The sequence below is a fragment of the Caenorhabditis remanei genome, chromosome V (genome assembly GCF_010183535.1).
Source record: "Caenorhabditis remanei strain PX506 chromosome V, whole genome shotgun sequence".
Lineage (NCBI taxonomy): Eukaryota > Metazoa > Nematoda > Chromadorea > Rhabditida > Rhabditidae > Caenorhabditis > Caenorhabditis remanei.
The window spans coordinates 16,321,343-16,344,599 of record NC_071332.1 but is presented as its reverse complement, the minus strand read 5'-3'; the positions used below and the strand labels follow the sequence as shown (position 1 = coordinate 16,344,599).

The 23,257-nt window shown below is 47.5% G+C and overlaps 3 protein-coding genes across 3 annotated transcripts; all 3 read left to right on the top strand.

The window, feature by feature from the left end:
• Positions 1-573: 573 nt before the first annotated feature.
• GCK72_020547 (uncharacterized protein) lies at positions 574-6,010 on the top strand (the record flags this gene model as incomplete). Its single annotated transcript, XM_003102638.2, has 5 exons — positions 574-693; positions 1,687-1,943; positions 5,280-5,359; positions 5,410-5,675; positions 5,723-6,010. The coding sequence occupies 5 exons, from the start codon at positions 574-576 to the stop codon at positions 6,008-6,010; spliced, it is 1,011 nt and encodes a 336-aa protein (XP_003102686.2).
• A 575-nt stretch (positions 6,011-6,585) lies between these two features.
• Positions 6,586-7,195, top strand: GCK72_020546 (uncharacterized protein; the record flags this gene model as incomplete). Its single annotated transcript, XM_003091078.2, has 2 exons — positions 6,586-6,822; positions 6,866-7,195. The coding sequence occupies 2 exons, from the start codon at positions 6,586-6,588 to the stop codon at positions 7,193-7,195; spliced, it is 567 nt and encodes a 188-aa protein (XP_003091126.2).
• A 708-nt stretch (positions 7,196-7,903) lies between these two features.
• GCK72_020545 (uncharacterized protein) lies at positions 7,904-8,691 on the top strand (the record flags this gene model as incomplete). Its single annotated transcript, XM_053733644.1, has 3 exons — positions 7,904-7,949; positions 8,002-8,156; positions 8,206-8,691. 3 exons carry the CDS (start codon positions 7,904-7,906, stop codon positions 8,689-8,691), a joined length of 687 nt encoding a protein of 228 aa, XP_053582557.1.
• Positions 8,692-23,257: the final 14,566 nt, after the last annotated feature.

Below are 23,257 nucleotides of genomic sequence, written 5' to 3'. Positions count from 1 at the left end.
TCCTCGTGTTTCGGACGCCTCGTTTGCTGATGTTTGGATCAACTTCCCTCGGTTTTTCGCCGGGATTCCCACCCTTTTCCGGATTTCGAAATATTTCGTGATATTTCGAAAATCCCGAGCGGGTCGGAACACCGGTGGAAATCGATCAGAAGTCTCGCTGATGGTTTCGGATGGCTCCCTCGTGTTGCGAATGCTTCGTTTTCTGTCTGTAAGTCGATTTTTTGTGATATTTTTGCCAGACCCCGAACTCTCTCGCGTAGCGGACACATTTTCGAATGTCTCCAATACCCGAACGAGTCGGGCGAGGCGAAGATTGTTCAAAAAATTCCTTCGGATGGCTACGTCAAGCTTCGCACACATGGGAAGCTGTCATTGGTGTTGGATGGCTCCCTCGTGCCTCGCGTGCTTCAGTCTTCGTCATTTCGTCAACTTCCCTCGTTTTTTCGCCGGCTTCTGAATTCCCCCGCGATTTCGAAACGTTTTCGAACCTCTTCGAATATCACGGGCGAATCAGAACAGGCGGAGAACGATCAGAAGTCTCGTGGATGGATTCTAGTGCATCGCTAACTTCGGATGTCGTCGTTTGGCTCCACTTCCCTCGTGTTTCTCACCGGATCTGGAATTCCTCGCGTCTTCGAAGCATTTTCGAATGTTTTCGAAGCCCCGACCGAGCCAGAAATGGTAGAAATTGAGGTGAAGTATCGTGGATGGTCGCGTTTGATGACGCTCGTGCTGGATTCTTGTGTCTTTTCTCTTGTGTCGCTTCTTCCTTCGGGCAGAAGCAACTTGGCTTCTTTTTTGTTTGTTCTTTAGTGCCTCGTTGGCGAAAGACGCTCTCACTTTTTGCTGTGTTTTAACACGGGCTTGCCCGTTTGCGGAAGTGATAGTTGATTTGGGAATTCTCCGACGCCTCAGGTTTTCTGATGCCGATTGGAGCTCTCGGAATCTCTTCGGAGAAGTCCTTGAGAGCTTCTATTCGGACCGGAGAATCATAGTAGGCGTCCGATCAGTTCTCTTCAATCAGCGTGAGTGTCTTCCTCGCTTACCAGCCGCTTTAGATAATAACAATTAAGAGTCAAGGTCCCTTCATGCCAGCTTGCTGGATCGGAGGGAGCCTCTATGCGGGTTCATAGTGTCACTTGGAGGTTACATACGTAAGCTTTATCGATTTATCCCCTCCTCGTCCGAACATTCTCGGGATTCGGATTAATTCGAAGCCCTCGAGAGTTCCGATAGGACCGGCGATCAATAATTCGCTTCCGTATCGATAATCTGCAATCGATGCTTTGGATTCAAGACATTCTCCGGAAGTTTAAAGCAATCAGAAGCTCCTGCGGGGCCGCCGAAAGGTAGCTCCGTGGTTTAGATTTTGAGAGCTTGAGCGGAAGGAGAATGTAAACGAAAACTGGGGGTCCCTGGTTTCGAGCATAGTGTTGATATTCGGCGACTCCTTTGTTGGTTTATCGATCTGCTTGCCCTCTCCGGAGCTCGAGTAGTATCGATTGCCAGTCCTCTGATTGCGCGATCAGCAGTTTTTACTGCATGCGATCCCGTTCGTGAGGCGAGGGATATCCCCGACATCGATATTGTCCTCCAGACCTCGGGTCGGCTGATGCTAGTTTCGGTACTTTTCTATTCTAATCGGAAATCGTTCTGATTTGTTGAATAGTACTGATTCTGTTGCAGAGCAGGCGAGCCCCCTGGTGTGAAGCTTGTGTTGCTTCCGAGTATAGTTTTGATGCTCATGCATACTCGTTAGGGATCGGTATCAGGGATGCCAGGCAAGAGACCGCATACTGCCATGTGTTGGAGTCGCTGTTGGCCTCAGGTGCTCCATCTTTGTATCGATTAGGAACTGTAACCCCAGTGTATCTCCGTCTCCCTTTGGGATTCCGACATACATTTGACTACAGTACCCCTCGACTGTTTGCGACACGGCGCAGGTGCATACCTGTCTCGTACTCCGCCTCCTCGAGTTAACGAGTCTCCATGAGATGTTCATTTAAGGTTCGGCCTAGTTTCTCTCGCCTTATCGTCCTCGGATAATTCGGCAGTCGTTTGAGAGTGAGCGAAGCAAAACCTGCTATATGAGGGGCAACTCAAGGCCCAGAATTTCATAAGTCGTAGGAGATAGCGTAGCGATACGTTTGAGGCGACCTTTTACTGCTAATCTTAGAGCCCGAGCGGGAATAAGCGATATTTCCTAATCGGTTCCTCGAGACACAAGCGGTTCTAGTTGATTCCGATGGTGTTAATGCGAGCCTCGGCGATTTGATCTCCCCCGATCTATTTCGGGTCTTTCGAATCCCCGTCACCTCGATAACACACCTCTTAAGTCTTCTAGTGGTACCCTCGAACCCGTCCCTCGCTTTCAGACTCTCTCTGATAAAGAGTGGATTACAGTCGATCGATTGTTGATCGTCCCCCAGCTCCGTATCAGGATTCTGGAGGGTTAAGACTGATGCCTAAAATCAAAAACTTTGAACGCATGCGTTTCATAGTGAGTAGATTCGAGGGCGATCGAGCAGTCGGTACCCTTTGTTCCCTGACCGGATATGGACGATGGGTCAATAGTCTTGATTGATTGGTCTTATCTCTTTAACTAAGCGAGTCGCTACTATCGCAGAAAAACTGAGTAATTTCACACGTGTCTTCTGGGAATAGATATATTCTCATGGGTTGATGAATCCTCGCCTTTGCCCCGCTATCCGACAGGCGCTTTCTTTAAGCGCCTGGATTTGCCGGTCAGAGCCGAACGAATCTCCTCTACGAGAAATGCTTAGTGCTAGCGAGTCTTCCGTTTCGTGATAACGCTGCGCTCTCTTTCCGTTCTTCTATTCTCTCCGTACATAGTGTGGATGAGATCGAAGCACCGCGAGGGACCGCACCCGTATCAATTGTAGTTCGGAGAGCTAAGCATTAAGTGGGTTCCAGTTCGTTCTGATCTGATCGAATCGGCTGAATTTCGTATCGAGCGGAAGCTCTTTTGAGCATCCTTCCTCGGATACATGCGTTTTGATTTTCAACCGAATCCATCATCGTTAGTTCGAAAACTGACCTATCTACCAGAAGACTTAGTTGAGGTGCTGTATTCGAAAGGCCTCAGCGACCGACATATTCAGTAGTATGTAAATACGAGCTGAAATAGTCAAACCGGTTATTTCGGGTCGTAAGGTCACTCCCCTCGCAGCAGGTCGCAAGACTCGCGCTTGCGGATCGTCCTGAAGACTAATGGAGTAGTCGGCCGTATTGGTTTGAGACGATATCTTTCGTTTACCGATTCTGGCTCAAGTATCTGAGGAGGACACTCCCTATGGAGCATCCTCTGGCCCCCCGGAGCGTATTGATTATGTTTCGGGAGGATTCTAGTACGAGTCTGGTTGAGAAACGATCATAGGCGATCTGGTGCATTTTTCACTCCGGAACCCTCCCTCGTTTAGTGAAAGACGCTCTCACTTTTTGCTGTGTTTTAACACGGGCTTGCCCGTTTGCGGAAGTGATAGCTGATTGAAGAATTCTCCGTCGCTTCAGATTTTCTGACGCCGATTGGGGCACTCGGAATCTCTTCGGAGAAGTCCTTGAGAGCTTCTATTCGGACCAGAGAATCGATGGCGTCCGATCAATTCTTTTCAATCAGCGTGAGTGTCTCCTCGCTTATCGGGCGAGGATCTTCGGATCGAGGATGCATTCGGATCCTCTGGCCCCCCGGAGCGTGAATTCTAGAATTCACTGCTCCACGGTGCCATTGACTATGATAGTTTTATAACCAGATTTAGTGCTATCGGATAATTTTTGCTAAGGAAACGTAGATGATGTATGGAACCAGAGTTTCGGCTCCAGATCCTAGATATTCTATCATTCTTAACGCGGAACTCTGAGTATCTTATGAAAGATGAGGAGTACCGAGTGTAGTTCGGGCAAATTAGTATACCTCCCCTCTTCGTGAGCGGAACGTAGAAGGTTTCCCCCTAATTGCAACGGAATTCTTGAAGCGTTAATTTCGTTTGAAATCCGCTGTCCCGTTTGGGATTTGGGGTATTCTAGACCGTTTTTCGCAGAGTATGTCTCGTCACGTCGCGTGGCTTTTGTGTCGTTTAGACACAATAGTGACTGAGAAATCTCTTCCGAAATCTGAAGATTGTTTACAATCGTTGTCGAAAATACTTCCAGTCTTGACTTCCACTCGTGAAACACATCTGGATGAGAGAAAGAGCATAAACTAAGTGGTGTCCTAGTCTGCGGTATAGGCGGATAAGAGCGAGCCGCCGGAGTTATGCTAGTAGGACAGTCGGAAGAGATGAGTATCGAAGTTGCTCTGATTCTATCAGGGCATTTAGCGTAGCTAGATATCATATTTGGTGCTTTATGCATCGGATTTGGTGATTCTATGCAGCGCATTTGATATTTCATTTCATTAGTTTGGTGCCTCAAATCTACTCCACCCTCGGGTCGATCTAGATTTGTGGTGCGAAACGCCGACTGAAACTCGTATCACTCGCCTCCATCGAATCTTCGATCGAGCAGTTTGGTATGTAGTCTTCCTCGTGTGTGGATGAGAGTGGCTATTTCGAATAGTGATTCGTAATCTACCCTTTCAAGTGTAATTCCGTCCGCTCACCCTCGAATCCCTCAGTAGTTATTAGTAGTCGTTTTTGGACTACGGATCCTCTCTGTCATTCAAGTCTTCGTTTCGTTTCTGCGTGATTCGGCGATAGACTGTCAGTGTACTCCTCGGTGCAGCGACTCTTAAGCGGATCGTTAGATTAACGGGCCGGCCGCCTGGCAAGCGGAGGGCCTTATTAGGCTAGCGATACCTCGACTCCACCACGATCTACACGGATAGTCACTCCCCGAGTCATACTTAAACTCGATGAGAATGATAGACGTTTAAGAGAGACCGTATTCCAGCTAATGATTACACTATACTCCAGACAAACTACATCACGGAATCTGTCATGATTCCGAAGCCTCTTGTTTTTTGCTTCCCTAGTATCGGTCCCGATCGATATGAAGTTAGCTTTCGTTGAGCTTTGAGATGGTTTAGTATCGTGTTGCGGCGAAACTTCTCGCGTAGAGCTCTAGTCAGTGATGTCTGAGAAGGTGACTCCTTCGACTGATGTCGTTAACTATCTCTCGTCATCTCGAACCTCGGCGCTTTGCATTTCGCAAGTTTTTTCTTTTCTAGGAATTCGCATTTAGTTTTCTCTTATCTGCCTCCGTGATTTTTTCTTGTACTCGTATCTCCCAGAGTCAGTTGAGTCATATTTATTATGCTTCAGCTATCACTCGCGATCTACGATGTCGGGAAAGGGATCTCGTCCGCCTTCGGACAATAGAAACCCCTCGGAGCCTTCGGAGGGTAAGACTAACCGAACACCTAGAAAGAAATTGCAGATGATGGTGTTTTAGATCAGCTTCTGACGCGTATTGAGTTCGACCTTCTGGTGTCCGGTCAGAATGCATTGATGCATTCGTTTCATTACTTTGCCGACACGCTCCGAAACATGACTCCGAAATTCGATAGAATGTACGAGATGTTCCGCAGCAAGTTCAGCAATGATGTTGACCCGACAGTCTGTAAGCTCGCACCTCCACGCCTCGGTGACCCTTATCATGGAATCACGCAATTCGAGAAGGACCTTCGCAAACAGCGAAAACACTTTTTGGCCTGCACGGTACCATAAGCTGATTTAGATATCCCAGCATCACCAAAATGTTTCAGAGAATCGCAAGATTATTTGAGAAAGTCCTCGGAGACGTTCGCAAGGGACGTTTAGACAGCCACCTCGTGGATCGTTGTATCAGCAAATTTGCGTCTGAACATTGTGGTGAATCCTCGGATTCGTCTGACTCTTCTGACGACTCGGATGCCGGAGAATCTGATTCAGATAACCCGCCGTCTTCGTCCGATGATGAGAAAGATGATTCGGATGACAACGCCTTCGGGAACCTCGAATTCTCAGGTTATCTTGAAGAAATCGATTACTTCCCAGTAGGCCAAGCCAACTGAATCCCCCTGGTTGACTAAATTTCTGTTATTTCCCCTCGTTGTTAGCTCATCTGAATCTCTGTTGACGTTGACCTCGAATCCAATTGACTTTCTCTCGCTGGACATTTTCCATCTTCACGCGTTCAACGACATCTACAATCGGCCTAATTGCCTCGTCTAATCTCACAGTTTTGGTTTTTGATGTGCTTAATAGGTTTTCAATAAACTCGTTCCTCGAACCAGTCTACGGTCAATTTGTTCCGCATTCAAATTTATCTGGTTTCTACCAGCCCTTATTGTGATTGATATGATGATAATATTAGCCCCATTTAGAATTCCGAGAACAATCGAATGAGTCAGTCGAAGCTTCGAATGATAATGAAATCGTAGTGAAGGACGCCCCACCCGCGCTTCAGTCTGGGAACGTCGCCTCTAGAGTCTCTCTTAGACTATAACTAAGTCACTTTTATGCTACCTCGTAATAAATCGTTGACGTCATGTGTTCTCTAGCCATTTTTCAAGTGAATTGTCGCTATTCAGAGCTATTTTGTCATTGATTAGTTACAGGAAGTGTAATTTTCAGTTGCCTCCAGAATATGACTGGGTCAAACGGTGTGGACTTTGGCTTTCCTGCGATCGGGTTCACTTTGAATTCGATAAAGTCGCACGGAGTTCCGTATCTCTCGGTTCGGGTTGATTATGATCCGCTTAACTTCGAATCCATTACGGAAGACGCAATTAAGTGGTATCAGTGGATCGATGATAAATTCGTGTTCTATCACGAACATCCTCCTCGACCTCCCCCAGAGTGCTCCGCCGAACCACATTCTCACGTGAGAAATTTCCGTTAGACTCACCCATGGTTCTGTATTTTAGGATGGATTTTTCGTGAAGGTCGAATTCGCGACTTGGCATCGGAATTCGGTTCCAGTCGAACATCCGCGTTGCAACTGTGATCCGTGGTACGATGACCCTCTGTACGATCACTCAGATCCGCCAGAATGTCAAGCCCTCGCATTCGCAGCTGTAATTGCCGATGGACTTCGAGCAGGGAAAAATATGGAGGATATTAAAATCGAGCCGCACCTCTTTGAGCTGCCCTCGACTACTCGTATCCGTACCTATTGGCCCTCGGGACCGACCCGCGCTGAGACTCTGTCCGAGATGTCGACTCTGAGAAGAGCTTTTTCAACCTGGAATCTCTAAGGACCCGTTTATCGGATTCCCTCGATCGTTCTACTAACTACTTGTACGTTTTTAGCACCATCGATTACTGATTTTAGGAAGAATATAGGCACTTCGTTCAAGAAAGATAACCATGAGGCCAGAATTACGAAATTTGATAGTTTTTTGAAGTACGCATACTTTTAAAGTAACTTTATACGAGCCAGCAGGCAGCTGACGCACTTCGCGTGTTACCTATTGCGCACTTCCGGTGTAGTCGTTTTTAACATGAGCAAGACTCATTTATACCGGTTGTGTTTCAGGTTCCTCGTTCAAATTATCGTATTTTCTCACCTCGATGCTATGTTTTATTGAATTTTGCTCCCCGAAAACTCCGTTGGACCGGAACTCTTTCGTGAAGTAATGAAGAGAAGATGGTAACGCCCCCCGTGATTTCTTTCCGTTGTTATGAAAGTTTTTCAGAAGCAACTGCCGATGCTAAATAGCGTTTCGTCATCGCCGGAACGAATTTCCTCGGAAATTCGTGTAAAGAAGTCACAAATCATTTTGAAAAATTGTTTTTTGGTGTGATAAAAGTTCCCCCGAAAATGCCCCCTTGTGTGTTCATTGATCCCTAGCGTGATTTTTTACGTTCATATCTTTGTTCTGTTCGCTTTACATAACGGGACGTTTTTGCGGCTAATTTTTATTACAGCAAAAGGCTAATTCTGAGTGAATCGTTACGAGCGAATGGACATCAAGCAGAATCCCTCGGATTGGAAAGATGCGGACCCTCGTCAGAGTATCCAAATCGATCAAATCCTAGCGATAAACCTTGATATTTCCAGCGTATCGTTCCCTCGCTGAAATCCCTCGCTATGCGAAGCCGATTAAGAAAAGTGTCAGTTTCATGGATATCTCGGAACCCAATTTCACTCGCTTTCGAGCTGTAGAGTCATATGGCCCACGTAATTATGAATTCAGACGCCTCGAGGAATCGACGGTTAGCCAGAAAAGCAGACAATTTTATCTAATGATGCCTCTAGTTTCAGATTTCTACAGCCCCCGCGATGATTGAAGTCGTAGTTCGAGCGTATCAATTCGTGTCACACTCCCGAGTGTGGTCAACGTGGATTCTGGTTGAAGTAGAGTCTCAGCGCGAACATGCTGTTCGGGCTTTCGAGTTGAATGGAGAATTCTTTCTCCAGAAGACTCCGGAGGCTCTTGGTGTACGTCCTTTTCGAAGCACGGGTCCTTCAGAACAGTGGGCGGCGCTGCATTCCGCAATCGTTGATTACGTGGATGTTACCGCCCCCCGCCCTCGCTACTCCACTTCAAGATTATCCTCGATGAGACTAATCCGTGAAAACGAATCAGTCTGCGGATGTCTACCCTCGCTATCACATCAGGACTCGAACGGCCTATCGGAATTCTGTAAAACCCGTCAAATCGCCCAAAAAGCGATGTTGCAGCTGCATCACAAGTTACAATCGAGATCCCTCGATTCGATCTTGTCACTCAAATGGAGATTCCCGTAATATCGACGAATCGCGACATTTTTCATTGTTTCTGTCAAAATAAAGCCTAATTTGTTGTGTTCTCGTAATTGCTTGTGATTCAGTAACTCGGTTTTTACCCAGTTCGATATCTGTTTCGTTTACGACTCGGTGAATTAATCATTATTTTTATATTGATTTAGCAACTTACTATGACCACTAGCAAATCGCGTTTTGATATGAAGCCGGTGCTCAATGACGCCATCCTCGATGCCGATCTCCCGCCAATCTCTCAGATTCCCTTGCCGGAAATATCGAAGGCTCGTGAAAATGAGCTCCTCGATGACCCAAAAGGTAATTTGATCGTTGGCATTGAGTGAGAGTGACTAGTTTTCTTTTCTAGAAGCCTCGCCTGAACCGTCTGTCTTCGGGATAGGCGCTGAACGCGCAGCGGAAGGAAAAGCACTCGAACAAGAAGAACTTGACTACGGTTAGTGCAATTCAGCTCTCTGAATCGCGGCTAATTGGCTCTATTTTCAGCAGAGTCCTCAGGTCACGAAAGTGACATCGGTGACGATACCTCGAAATTTGCCGGAAATTCACCCTCGAAAGAGGAAACGATCCCGCCAAATCAGCAGGTAATCCAAGGGCCTCTAAACTTTTTTGTTTACCCCGACGGAATACCTGAAAGTCCTATTCCCCTTTTCCAGGAATCGAAGAATAACGACCAGGGCCCTCGCCCAGTGTCCGAATTCGTCGAAAACGGTGAAGAGGAGATGACGGAAATCGAGATCCGAACCAATGAGGCTCTTCTGAATTTGGAAAAGATTCCCTCGATTGACGACAAGCTCAAGAATATCTTGGAATTGGTTCAAACTTTAGTCGATACTTCTGTCACCCCCGATCAGCTCAACAACTTCGTGACAAAGAAGGATCTGGAGAAGTTGGCTTTGAAATCTGACCTCGACACCCTCGTCAAAAAGGCTGACATCATCGATCGTTTGCCCACCCTCGACGTCTGGACTAATATGATCGAGAACCTCGCTCCGTTTGCTGCTCTCCAGGGATTGTCCAGTAACATGAACAATTTCCTGGTACAGCTCACGTCGATCGCGGAGGATCAACGTCGTATCTCCAAACGCCAGGGCCAAGGAAACGGTCTGGTTCAGCAGCTCATTGACCAGGGCAAGTTCGATCGTGAAGATTTCGAAAAGACTTCGTTGAAGATCACACGCGTGTACAACTCGTTGAGGGATTACATCGCCCGCAAAGTATCCGCCCTCGAGCAAGCCAACGAAGTCAGGTCACTGAAGACTCTGGTAGCGGACATCCGAGAGAAACAGGCCAGCTACAAGCAGATCCTCGATCTCGAAGATCCCGCCGAAGAGCATCGTTCGCAAGCCCTCGGAGAGATCTACGCGCTCGAAAAATCCTCGGAACTCGCACAGATTCAAAAGAATACTGAGCATATGGAGCGCAAGCTTCTCGAGAACCGTCGTCTCGTACGTTTGTGTGATTTTAGATCCCTTCTAATTCAGTTTTGTTCAGAACTCGGTGAAATGCTTCTTTTGTCACCAGAACCATGATGCGGCAAGATGCCAAGTCTATCCGGACCTCCCCTCGAGACGTCAGCAGCTCTTGAATGAGCACCGCTGTCTTATCTGCGGAAAAGCCGGATGTGACGGATCCGAAGCAACCTGCAAGGCCGCCAACCGTGTTTGTCGTAGCTGTTCCGCCTCGTTGCCCATTGAAGAGCGTCAACACCATCAGACTTTGTGCCCTCGTCGATATCAGAAGAAAATTTCTTCTGCCGTCGTCACGGCCTCAGAGAATGATGTTGTTGCTACCTCGATCGCTCCAGTAGCTGATGAGGAATTCAGTAGCAATATGGCCAAATACCTCGATCATACCGGTCCGCAACCTGCAGGTGGCTTCCGCGTCAAACCGGAGCATGTGATCCATGGATCAGGAGATTCTGATGAGGAAGACGAGCCTTCGTTGAAGCGCCCAGCCCTCGCTGCTACCTCCAGCAATGGAAACCGCGACGAGCCAAAGGCAAAGAAACAGAAGCACACTCGTGGCGGAAAGAAGTTCAAATTCGCCAAGAAAGGAAGGAAAGTCGAGAAGTCAGAAACGGCTCCAGTAGTCAAATCGGAGAACTCGATCAAGGAAGAGCACGGAAATGCCAAGAATTGAGATACCGCCCTCGTTATTAACTAATAACCGTTAAAAATTTATTATTTTTTGTTGTGTTTTTACGGGTCTGCCCTAATAAAAACAGTGTTGTTGTTAATTTCTCGCGACCTCAATTCCGGCATATGATATGAGTAAAAACTCATTATTATTTTAATTCTAGCTCATTCCTCGTTATTTACTTGCCTCCCTCGTTATCTGACGTCCAAACATGAACTGAATGCCACGAATCAGGGAAGTGCCGGCCAATTCGCAGGGCTCCCCTTCTTCTAAGTTATGGGTAGAAGTTAAACATCATACTCATATCGATCTTCGGATTGTGTGAGGCTAAAAGGAGTTTCATCCGTCTCTATGACCTCGTGTCTGAGTAAAATGATACCTTGTAAATCAGTCACTAAGTAAACGCCCTCAGGCTCATTTAGTGCATTTTGGTGCAATTTATTGCACTGTTGGGTAGATAATTAGCAGGCAGCTAACGCCGTAACTCGATTGGACTAGTTCCAGCGCCTCCGGGCATGAGATGACACACCAATTTGTTGCACTTCGGAGCATCTGCGGTGAAATAGACTCACAAATCGGTTACAATCTCCCCGTCTAATTGAATAAGCGTTCAATTGGAAAAACCTAGACCTGTAATCGGAGCGATGACTCTCAGGTGGCTCCTGAGATTAAGCCGAGATTCAGGGTAATCCGGGTCGGTGATCAATACGATCTTAAAAACCGGTCCATTCCCTCGGGATAAATAACTATAATCCGGATCTATGATGCTAACGCTAAGAGAAGGAGGAGGATGTAGATGATGATTTGCGATTAGATTAGATACTTCATGTCACTATTCAGTGACCGACGACGAAGTACCTATTATTGGTACATCAGGTGTATTTGGTGCGTCAAATACACAGTGTTTTAATCGATAAGTTAATTCTGTTCGCGAGAAAATTCTATGCCTGCAGCACGATTTCGAGCATCTAGGTCAATTATGAGTCAATCGAGCATGATCCCGATCCCTCCGCTGTGCCAATCGTACTTATCTCTCTCCCTCGGAGATTGAGATTCGTTCGAGCGCCACTGCCGAGCAACCGGCTATCACCTCGAGAACTCGAACTTAAGAACTAATGCACTATACACCTTTCGGGGCTATAACTGCAGAAGTTCGCGAATGCAACAAATTATTGCGCATCGGCTCTAATCCAGTTGAACCAGCTGGTGCAACCGGAGCGTACTGGTACAGATTTCGCAAGAGCGGAATTTGATTACATGCCATTACGTGGATTAATCGCCTCACAGAATAACTAGTCACAAGTGTCCAATTGATCGACAAAAGGGCCTTCGGGACAAGTTCTTTCTACCACGACACCTCGTTCATCCCTACACGTCACGGCTTCGTGACGACTTCGATGATGTCAAGCGACTGAAATTGAAGAGCCTCTTGTACCGAGATTTCATCTCAAATTCGTTCATCAATGTATTTTCTTCCCCCCGTATGGGAAATGGAGTTAATCGTTCATGTTCGGCGGTCTGATGGAATCAGAAGGCCCACCAGCGGAATATCTCGATTATCCCAGGGTGCGCGTTCTGAAACTTGACGATGGCAAAGGTGCCTGTCACCTCCTTGACAAGTGATATCATTTCGTAGTAATCTACAAATGAAACCTCAGTTCTTTCTAATGCTGCTTGATCGAACTGCAGCGTATCGCAAAAATCAAGGAACACGTCTCTCTAAAAGGAGGTTTTCTTCCTTTTTTCATGCATCGATGAAAATTCAAGCGAATTTACCATCCATGCGTGGTCATATCCCCTCGAAGATGCATTCACCGGTCGAAAGACCACCGAAAGCTAGTAAACTTTGAGAAATTTATGACACAACGAGATTATGCGTAAATTATTAGTGCGTGTAAACCTCGTAATCCACGTTCGAAAGAACGTGACCTCTCTTACGTGTGCTAATAAACTTGTCCTCGTGGCTGAAACCCACGTGGCTAAAGTAAGATCGGCATTAAGCGGCTCGTAGCGTTCAGTTCGTGTTTTTATATCACTTCCAGTACCCTACTCCTCCCTGATCCCGCCTTATTTTGGTTAGACGAAATGTTTATCGGTGCTAATCTGTAAATTCCAGAGATGGACGACTCTCAACCGTTCCCACAATGCCCCTCGCAGCAATTAGCGACGGCACTGGTCGTGTCAAGCAACATCTTGAACCAACCGGATGAGCTCTGCTCGTACGCTGAACGCGTCCCTCTGATCCGTGACGATGACCTCGCAGATTTGACAGATCCCATGTCTCGTGGAAACCTCTTGTGGTACATGAGAACCGGACACCTGCCACACCCTTCAAACTTCATTCGTGAAGTGACGAAGCGTGAGCCTTATATGGCTAATAATAGGCAACTCTTGGATTGGATACGCTCCATGATCAGAGGAACCTATTCGAAGACTCGTCCGGTTCCAGGCAACCGTTACGCGACGAACAGATGCTCCGCGTGCGGATCCTCGTGTATGGGCACTGCCCTCGAGGATCATAGCGAAAATGATTGTGGATTCGTTCGCTACCTTTCCAACGAGGAGAAACTGGAGTTCGCCGTAGCCAATGGCTATGCGTTCTGTGGTTACTGCAACTCTCGATCGGCCTCGCACACTAAGTGTGACATGCCCAGAAATTGTCGCAAGTGCCACAAGCAGGGTCACCAGCACTATCACGGTGTTTGTAACCTCGAGCTCACTCCACTTCAATTCCAAGAAAAGGTCCGAACAATCAGAATCAAACGTGGAAAACGCATCCGTTGGTTAGTCGAGAATGGGTACCTCGCGTTCCCGTTGCCTAACGATTATGTCCCCTCCGCTGTGCTTAATGGGATTCGTGGAAAACACATTCGTGGCGTCGGACCACTTACTAGTCCTGCAGCGGACGAGTTTGGAGTTATTCCGGAGTATGCATACCGATGGATGCCTTATCGCGGTCTCATGAACAGAGAACTGGAGCATCTCGATTACTGGGCCCGGTCTACCTCGACGATGAGCAATGTGATTGGTTCATATTGCTCGAGGAAAGAGCACGAGAAGTCTATAAGACTAACCGCCGCTCTGGCAAGATCCCACTGATCGTGAAGCTTACATGTTATCTGCCGGATCCCGTGTTTCCAGACGATATTCATGCCCTCGGAAAGATTCAAGTGAGAACGGATGACAGTCCCCCATCTCAGGAAATACAGTCTCTTGATTTCAGAATCAAGGAGCACGTGTAGTCGAGCTTCCGAACAACGGCGAACGTAGTATCCCCCGCGCTCATGAAGTAAGACAGTCGTGAAAATGACCCATTGACTGAGTATTGTTACAGGAATTGAAGCCATTGGCCTCTACCTCGACGGCAAGCTCATCGAGAGCCCTCCCTCGAGTGTCCCAGTCGCAACCCTCGGTTGGTGTTAATGAAACTTTCAAGTTAAACTCTTGTCAGCTTGTAGGAGTATGGACCTCAGGCTAATCAGGCCAACAGCGCTGCTGTTCAGTCTGTACTGAATTACATCCACTCTAATCCACCCCAAGTGATGGATACCGACCTGAGGAGCAAGTTGATTATGGAGCCGCCTGGTGATTCTTTCAATGAGGAATTTGACCGAATTGTGGATGAGTACCAGGATCTCCAACTCAACGCAGCTATGATGGAAGTTGGTGGAATCCCCCCGAATGCCGAACAGCAAATGGAAGAGCAACTGAGTAACCTCGTTCTCCGCTATATCCGCTACAATGTCAATTGTATGCCGGATGATCGTCACTCTTTCGGAGTCGTCCCCCTCGTCGTGAACAGCTTTGAGTCCCTCGAGACTCCCAATTCTAGAGAAGCCATCATTTGGCGGATCCAGACTTGGCAGCTGATTCTGACCGGGCAATACGATTCCGAACCAGTGGGCGCAGATGTGTCTAACGACACCATCACACGCTATCTTCGATATTTAGTGGACCGTGGAAACTCTCTTGTAGGTTCCCCTCGTTGCTATGTTCGTCTTGCATTCGAGATGATCCCAGCCGACTATAGAGAGGTGTTTAAGGTGATTCCCTCGATACGTTTGTTCACAGACCCGGCCATGGATTTGATTGTGAATCGTTGGATGGCGGCGGAACCCGCAGGATTTGCCATTCTCAACGCTCCGGCCACTCAATTCCCCTACTCGGAGGAGCTGGGTGGTCCCGTTGACGAAGGCATTTCTGTAGAAGTGGAACGGGCTCGAGAACTCGAAGTTAAGGAAGCTATTCGCACCCTCGACTCTTCTCGCCCACCCCACCACTACCGCGCTAGATTTCCCTCGCTGGACGTAATCGACATCATGTTGGTTTATCCGTTCCCCGAACATAAATCTGAGGTTATCCACCGCATCAAGACGATCCAATTGACCATGACGGCCAACTGTGAGCATACGGAACGTCTCAATACGTGCCCCCACCCGCGTCTCAAGAGCTACCTCGAATTTTGGAGAGCAGTGCTCCTCGCTATTCGTTGCCTCGTCGAGAACGGAGCGTCAGCTCCGGTTCGCATGTCGGATTGCACTGTCGAGATGCTCCACGGAGGCAAGACCTCGCTTGATTTGGCATTCCCGAGTATGCGTGTTTATCGCTGGGAAACTGGGGACTGGTGGCTCATCTGGATAGAGAAGACCTTGATTCCACAACTGTGGAAAATCTCTGGTCATGTCTGTCGATGCACCGCCGGCCCAGATTCCACACGCCCTCGCGATCGTCAAGACGAGCAAGGTCAGTAATCACACCCTCGTACTCTCACTACTCGCTAAAAGACTGCTTCTGAAGTTTTATTGTGCCATTGTGTACGGCACGGCCTCCATTTTATCATCCATTAACCCCTCGCTCATTTTATTAATAAATGATCCGGTTCTTAGTGTGTTGATAGAAGTTTTGAAATACAATTACAGAGACATATAATACCTATGTTTAGCCATACCCATTCACGAGCTGACCCTAGATGCAAATAGCTCTCGGAGCTGACCGTGTATAGCTCTCCGCTCCCAATGGGCACTCCTTGAGACCTCGAGATCAGTATTCGGCAAAGGTTGAACGGCCTTCCCAAATAGCCAGAACGATGAGCTCAGAGTGAACTTATGGCTGACATAAGATATTTCCGGTGCATTTGAGCTCCATCAGAATCCTCGTCAACGGATGAGAGTAGTAGTATTTATGACTACTAGTATTTGATGCAAGTGCGCTAAGTACAGATAAGCAACTAATTTTAGAAATAAAAGTAGACCGATTTAAACAATTCCATCGTCCACCTCTTTAGGTTACAAGTCTGCACGTAATGAGAAAAAAAAGCCTTTCTCGAGAGCGAGTCTCTTGAAAGGGGTAAAATGTTATGAAATTAACTCAAGATTGAGTAGAAAGCAGGCTCGATACGATCGTTCGAGCGTCCTGGGGCGAGATCGTACTGCTTTTCTAGCGTGTTAAAATCGGTTTTTTGTTCACAGATGTGGTTAGAATTCGAGATATTTGAAGCATCGGATGCGTCAAAAATCAAAGGTTCACTGGGAAAAGTGGTAGTCTACGGAAGAAAGCGGCATCTTAGCCAGATGGGGAGCTCCTTAGCACAGTAATTCCGCGTCGGATTCATATTCGCAATGTTTTCCGCCAGTTGATGAGTGGGTCGATTCCCTCCCTCGTTCCACATAACCGAGTCTATTCTATGGTACAAGTTAGAAACACGTACAATTTCATCTCATGTCTCTAGCTCAATCTTTTGCGGTGACACCGTGTAGTCGTAAAAGGTTGATTAAACGGGCGATTTCGATCGTCTGGTCAAGGAGGACATATTCCCGACTTCTCTAGGGGACCGAGCACGCAATCTCAGCTCTAGATCCTGTCTCATACGTATCCTCGATACATCAGAGATCTATAATGAGCCGCGATTCAAAATGCTACCTGCTAGAGAGGGTTTGTTGAAAACCGACAAGCGTCGGACAAGCCTAGCTTCCCTGTCCAGAAGCTACTATAACCTTGATCGAGTACTGGTATATATAACAGGTAACCAGCCACTCCCACCAAGTAGTAGTGCCCCACCGAAGGGTTCCGAAGTTCCTATTAGCAGATCCAGTTTCATCTGACGGACTACTTCAGGGTAAATTCGTAGTGTTTTGTCGGAAGACCTCTGTGTTATGGTGAGAAGCCACCAGACAGTGGAGAACACGCCCGCGATACCATAGTATATGACACTCCTATGAGTAGAACTTTGGTCCCTCGCAAATTGAATGGGTATTCGTCTGGTAAACGATATCCCAGAGCCAGCTCAGAACTGTTATCTGAAAAGGTCCCCCTCAATCTCAGAGTTGCGAGGCTCTGAAAGTGTTTAGCTTACGGTAAAGCGACGACACCCCAAGCCACTTCGATTCTGGAATTCTAGTTTTTGGTTGCCTCGACACTTCCGAATGTGAAGGTTTTTCACTGTCCGGAGTGATGGTCGATGAGCAGTTGAGCAATGACGAGATATGCGTTGTATAACATCCATTTAGGATGAACTAAGTTAGAGTTAGACGTAATTATAACTTGGTATTCGTCCTACCAAGGCAACGCCTCGGAGCTCACCTGACTCGTCCTCCTACTGAGCCCAGCTGATGCTACAATTTTAGCTTTTGTCGTGTAGCCTGGTTTTCAGCTTCGAATTAGGCCAGTTCGTGGATGGACATCAGGACTCGCCCGTACAAGAGCGGACTTTAGCGTTTTGTTTCTCTGTTTTTTAATCTTTATAGCCCTCTGTCCGGTCTCAATTCTCTTTAAGAATACTTTTTTAATTTCAGCTTTTCATCTTCCTACACCTTCGTGTGAACAATCAACCATGTCTGGTACCGGACAACCCAACCCCCCGCGGAACGACCCCTCGTCAACATCTGGAGGAACTGCCGCAACCAACAACGTGATGCAACGACAGCCCTCGGAAAACTTCAAGAAGGCCCAAGTCAATGTCAAGAACGCCATCACCCGTGCAAGCTCCGCTGGCCTCAAAACCTCGGAGGACGCACAGCCCTTCATCGACTCCACTGTCGACCACGATGCTCTCGCACTGGAGACGATCGACAAACTACGAAAAAAGTTGATCGTTATTGCAGGAATGATCGAAACGGATACTCATTTCTTTGAGTCCATCAAGAACTCCTCGGAAATCTTGTCAAGCAAGGAACGAAACGGTCTACGCGAAGTGGCTAAGGCTCATCTCGACCTGAAGCCTCGGACCATCACCCTGCCCATCGTCAAGAAAACCATCAAGGAACTGCAAACTATCCTCGAGAAGCAGAATTACCACATCGAAGCGGTATCCTCCACTGACGCAGCGGATATCTCGGAGATTGTGGCTAATTCACCCGTAGACGATGAGGAACAATATGTGGACAATACTATCGCCCAACTCAATTCGATCAACAATCATGTTGCTCCCTCGTCTCAAGATGAAGACAACGAGAATCGTAATAATGCTCAGCATCACTCGTCTGTCGGATTCGCCAATTCTGGTGGAACGCAAGTTCCTCCAGTGGTCCCCCCGGTTATTTCCTCAAATACCGGGAACCACGAAGCCTCTAGTATGCTTCTCGGAACGGTCCCGAACTCCGCGTCCTCTGGACTGCCGATCTCGTGCCCGGTCTGTAGAGGTAACCACGATCTGTTCGACTGTGAAAGTCCGAAATTAACGGCTTATTGTGCTAGGAACGGTTTATGCGTTCTATGCATGTCGTCAGATCACCTGTCACGTCAGTGTCAGATTCGGGAAGCCGGGTTATCACCTATTCCTTCTGGCGCCATCAATGAGATGCATCCAGAAAACGGTGGTCGTTTCATAACCTCGTGCAAACCGATTGTAGCCTCTACTCCTCGTAATCATGTTCAATCGAACTTCCATTCTCTGTCTGACAGTGAAAGGAAAGAACACTCTGGTCCTGACCGCACTCTTGCTCCTCGGACGCAAACGAAGTCTCCTCGGAAGAGGAAACTGACGACGCCTGCCGAGCGACTGAGAGAGGCAGAAAAATGAAGTCGAGTAACAAGGGGTTGTCTTATTACGACCTCGAAGCTATTCTACCGAAATTTTCTGGCGATGCGCTCAGATACAAGAAGTTCATTTCGATGTTCGAAAAACTTGGAGTAGAAAATCCGCGAATTTCCGATGAAATGCGACTGGCCATCTTGGAAAAGAAGCTTGTCGGAGACGCTAAGCGCTTCTATGTCGACTTAAGTGTCCCCGCCGAGGCGATCGAAGCTACCTTATCAGGTCTTCGTACCGCCTTCGAGGGTGACACTTCTGGAGTTACGGAAGCTCTGAAGCGCTTCAGAGAGCTCACTTTTCACGAGACTGACCAGAAACGTTCTTCTCGCCAACTACAGGAAGGCAAATCGCTTGTCCTACGTCTTCGAGATCTAGGGGAGGATGTAGATTCTCCCGCGTTTGTCCGCAATCTGATGGAAAAACTCCCGGTACCAGTGATGAATTTCATCAAACCGTTGTTTATCAACGGTGCGCAGCCCACGACGACTCAGATCCTCGATAAATACGAGAGCTATCATAAAGATCTTGCTTTCTTTGATCGTTTTCGGCCTGCTGCAGCCTCTGAGAGATTGAAAGAGATCCCGGACGAGTCAGTGATGACTGTATCCGCGAGCTCGAATAAATCTAAGAGTTCTAAAGGTAATTCTAACTCTGGCGTCAGTACTCGTACCGACCCCTCCGCCAACTCTTCTTCGAAGAAACCGAAAGTTAGAAATAACGACCCGCCTACTTCGAACAGAGACGGCAAGTCTAAGAATGCCTCTAAGAATTCCAAGTCGAATAATGTCGGCAATGGCTCTCCTGGTGAAGCCGGAACGGGACACTTCGGTGCTCAGCCCAATGCCCACCAGGGAAATATGACTCCTCGGAGTTATGGTTTTGCAGCCTTTGGGAACCCCCCGCCTCAGACTCCAAGAGGAGCTCCGAACGCCGGGAACTACCAAGGTGGACATCCCACGTCAACCCCGTCGACAGACAAGCCAAAGCCTCGGATTCCTGGCATGAGAGGACAACCCGGAGAAAAGCTCGAACCTTGCTATAAGCTCGGTAGAGGTTATGATGAGAGATTCATTCATCACACCTTCCCTCGAGACTCCGAAATCGCCTCGAAATGCTGTTTCATCTGTGGTCCCGGTCACTCCATTCTTCAGTGCGCTCTTTCTTCGTACGAAGTTCGGCAATACTTCCGTACCACTGGGTCCTGTCACAACTGTGCTCAGCAGACCCATCGTACCGAAGATTGCAAGAATTTCAGTACGTGTGCTTACTGTCAAGGTAAACACAACACGGGAGCCTGCACTCTGAAAGAGTACTACCGCGACCCTCGAAATTATCCATCTGACGCCCCGGCTCCAATTCTGTCTGAATTTTTTCGTGGCCCCCTCGGGGGCTCGCAATAAATTTCCAGGGGTAGACTCTGGGCCGTCCTTGGCTCGCATTCCAACTGTTGCCTCGCCAGCAACAGCGCCTCTAGAAAGACCTTCGGGTCCAGATTCTGATAAGTATCCACTCCTCTGTAGAAGTTTACCGCTATTCCTCGACCGTCTGACACAAGAAAGCCTGTATAACGCTTCCCTTGTTGAAGATTGTGGCGAGATCTCGAAACTTCCATTTGTAGCTCTTCGGACTACGGATGGTCACAAGGTTTTGGCACTAGTCGACTCCGGTGCATCGCTCTCCGTGCTCTCTCATAAGAGTGCCGAACGCTTTGGCCTGGACATCCTAGCAACAAAAACTTTGACCATTTCGGGATATAGCAAAACTACTACCGAGCAGTCAAATATTTATCAGATATCTTTCCATACGGATGGTAAACCATTCTCTATGCTAATCGCAGGTGCTCCCCGACTTCCGAAAACTAAATTTGTGTGCCCTCGTTTGAACGCAGCAGATATTAGCTATCTTCGAGACAAGAAAATTGACCCCCCACAGACTATCAGCGGATAGTTCCTTTAACGGACAGTTCATTGATATGATCCTGGGTAACGATTTGTTGTCACGATTATTAGGAACCTCGAAGAGACTGTTGCTTCCATCAGAAAGATTCGTCGAGCTTACGAAGTTTGCTCCGATCATCTTTCCCCCACCTCGTTCTTCACTTCCCCCGTCCGACTCCATCAGTGATGAGATTGACGCATTCCATTGTGAAAGCTTCATCGGTTCACTGATGACTCCGGCGGATTCAAAAGATCCCGTGGATCGTCTCCATACGGAGATCTCCCAACTATGGAATCTCGAGAATGTTGGGATCGAAGAACCAGGACCTATTGAGGGAAAGAAGACGGAAATCAAAGACCTCGTTGCTGAGTTCGAAAAGAACATCCGCTACACCGAAGAAGGATATCTTCTAGTGTCCCTTCCGTGGAACGGAAAGCAATCACGCCTCGCGTCAAACCGCGGCGTTGCCGGTAAACGGCTGGAGCAGCTAATTCTCTCTCTGAAAAGAAAGAAGAATCTGATGCAAGATTATGACGATATTCTAAAGAAGCAACTCGCCAGTGGTATTATTGAGATGGTAACCCCGGAAATGGATAACGATACAGATCCGCTGTATTACATTCCGCATCGAGTCGTAGTGAAGGAATCTTCACTTACGACTAAACTGCGCATTGTATTGGATGCAAGTAGTAAAAAGGTGGTGAGCTCAGTCTTAATGATGCCTCGACCCTGGACCGTCCATGCTAGTTGATCTATTCGACATTCTCATTCGCTCTCGGTTATCTGACTACCTCGTGGTGGGTGATATTGAAAAAGCCTTTCACCAGGTACGTCTGGTCCCCGAGGATCGTAATTGTACTCGTTTATCTGGTTGAAAGATATCACGAAGCCTCCTGTTAAAGGTAACATCGTCGAGTTCCGATTTACTCGGATTCCTTTCGGAATGACGTGTTCTCCGTTTCTCCTCGCTGCCACTATCGATCATTACTTTAAATGCAATGACCGACGGCATCGCTGAGCGGATTCGGCAGAACATTTACGTTGATAACGTATGTTGACCTCGAACAATAAGGCTGAGATACAAGATCTTCGGATTGACTCGAAGAAGGACGTTCAACTCAATGAACATGTGTCTTCGGGAATATATCACGAATAGCCAAGATGAGATGGCGAAATTCCCTCGGGATGAGATCACAAGCGAAACGACAGTAAAACTACTTGGATACCACTTGGGATCTGTAAAAAGATACATATACGGTGAAGTTAGCAACGTTGCTAGAGACACACCCGACAAAACGTCAGGTGGCCTCCCGTATGGCTGAAACCTTCGATCCCCTCGGTGTTCTAGCTCCACTATTCGTTTCCTTCAAACTTTTGATGCGAGACTTATGGTCGGACGGTATCGATTGGAAGTCTAAAGTCCCTCGATCCCTACTTAATCAGTGGGAGGCTATTAGGAAGCAATTCTCCGAGTCATCAATTACGATACCTCGCATGTTGCGACCTAGTGGTCCATACAAGAAGAGTCATCTTCTAGTTTTCTCGGACGCTTCCAAAGATACCTACGCTTGTGCTGTGTACATACTCTATGAGTATGATGACAAACCACCCAAGGTTGGTCTCTTGACCGCAAAATCGAAGATTAAACCATCGGCTAGTAAGACTTTGACCATCCCTCGTCTCGAATTACTCGCGATTGAGATTGGAACAAGAATTGCTATGTCAGTAGAAACGGCGATGACTTCGGAGCGCCCAAGCTCCGTCAGATTCTTCTCTGATGCGATGGTCGCCTTGTACTGGATTCTTCGTAACGAGCAAAAGAAATGCTGGGTCAGTAATCGTGTAAAAGCAATCAATGAAGCATGTGATCGACTGCAATCCCTCGAGATTCCGTCCACATTTCATCATTGCCCTACCGATCAGAACCCCGCTGATATTGCCACGAGAGGAATGGGAAGCGAAGAATTAAAGAATTGCTCTTTATGGTTTCGCGGCCCGGACTTCTTAACGAATCCTCCAAGTACATGGCCATGTCGCCTCGAAGGCAATGTGAATTGCCCTTCGGACTTCCGCGAACTTATTTCCTCGGAAATAATAGCGGCACGGAAGAAATCTGACAAAAATTCTACTGAGAAATCGGTAAACCCTACTGAGCAATCGGTAGACTGTTCTGCTGAGAAATCGGCAGACATTGTCGAGAAATCGACAGATCAGCCAGAGTTTAACGCTCTGACTGAAGCCCTCCGGGGCATGTGTCTTCTAACTCAGTGTAATGAACAGTACGTTTCTTTCGTTCCATTCGAGCGAAGCAACTCCCTAGCCAGAGTCGTGACTTATACGCATTCGACCCTTAACTGCTTACTAAAGCTGTTCAAGCGTCACGTGTGGAAGAGTCCGATTATGACGGAGTTCATTAATGCCAAGTTATCCTCGTGCACCCCCGATATG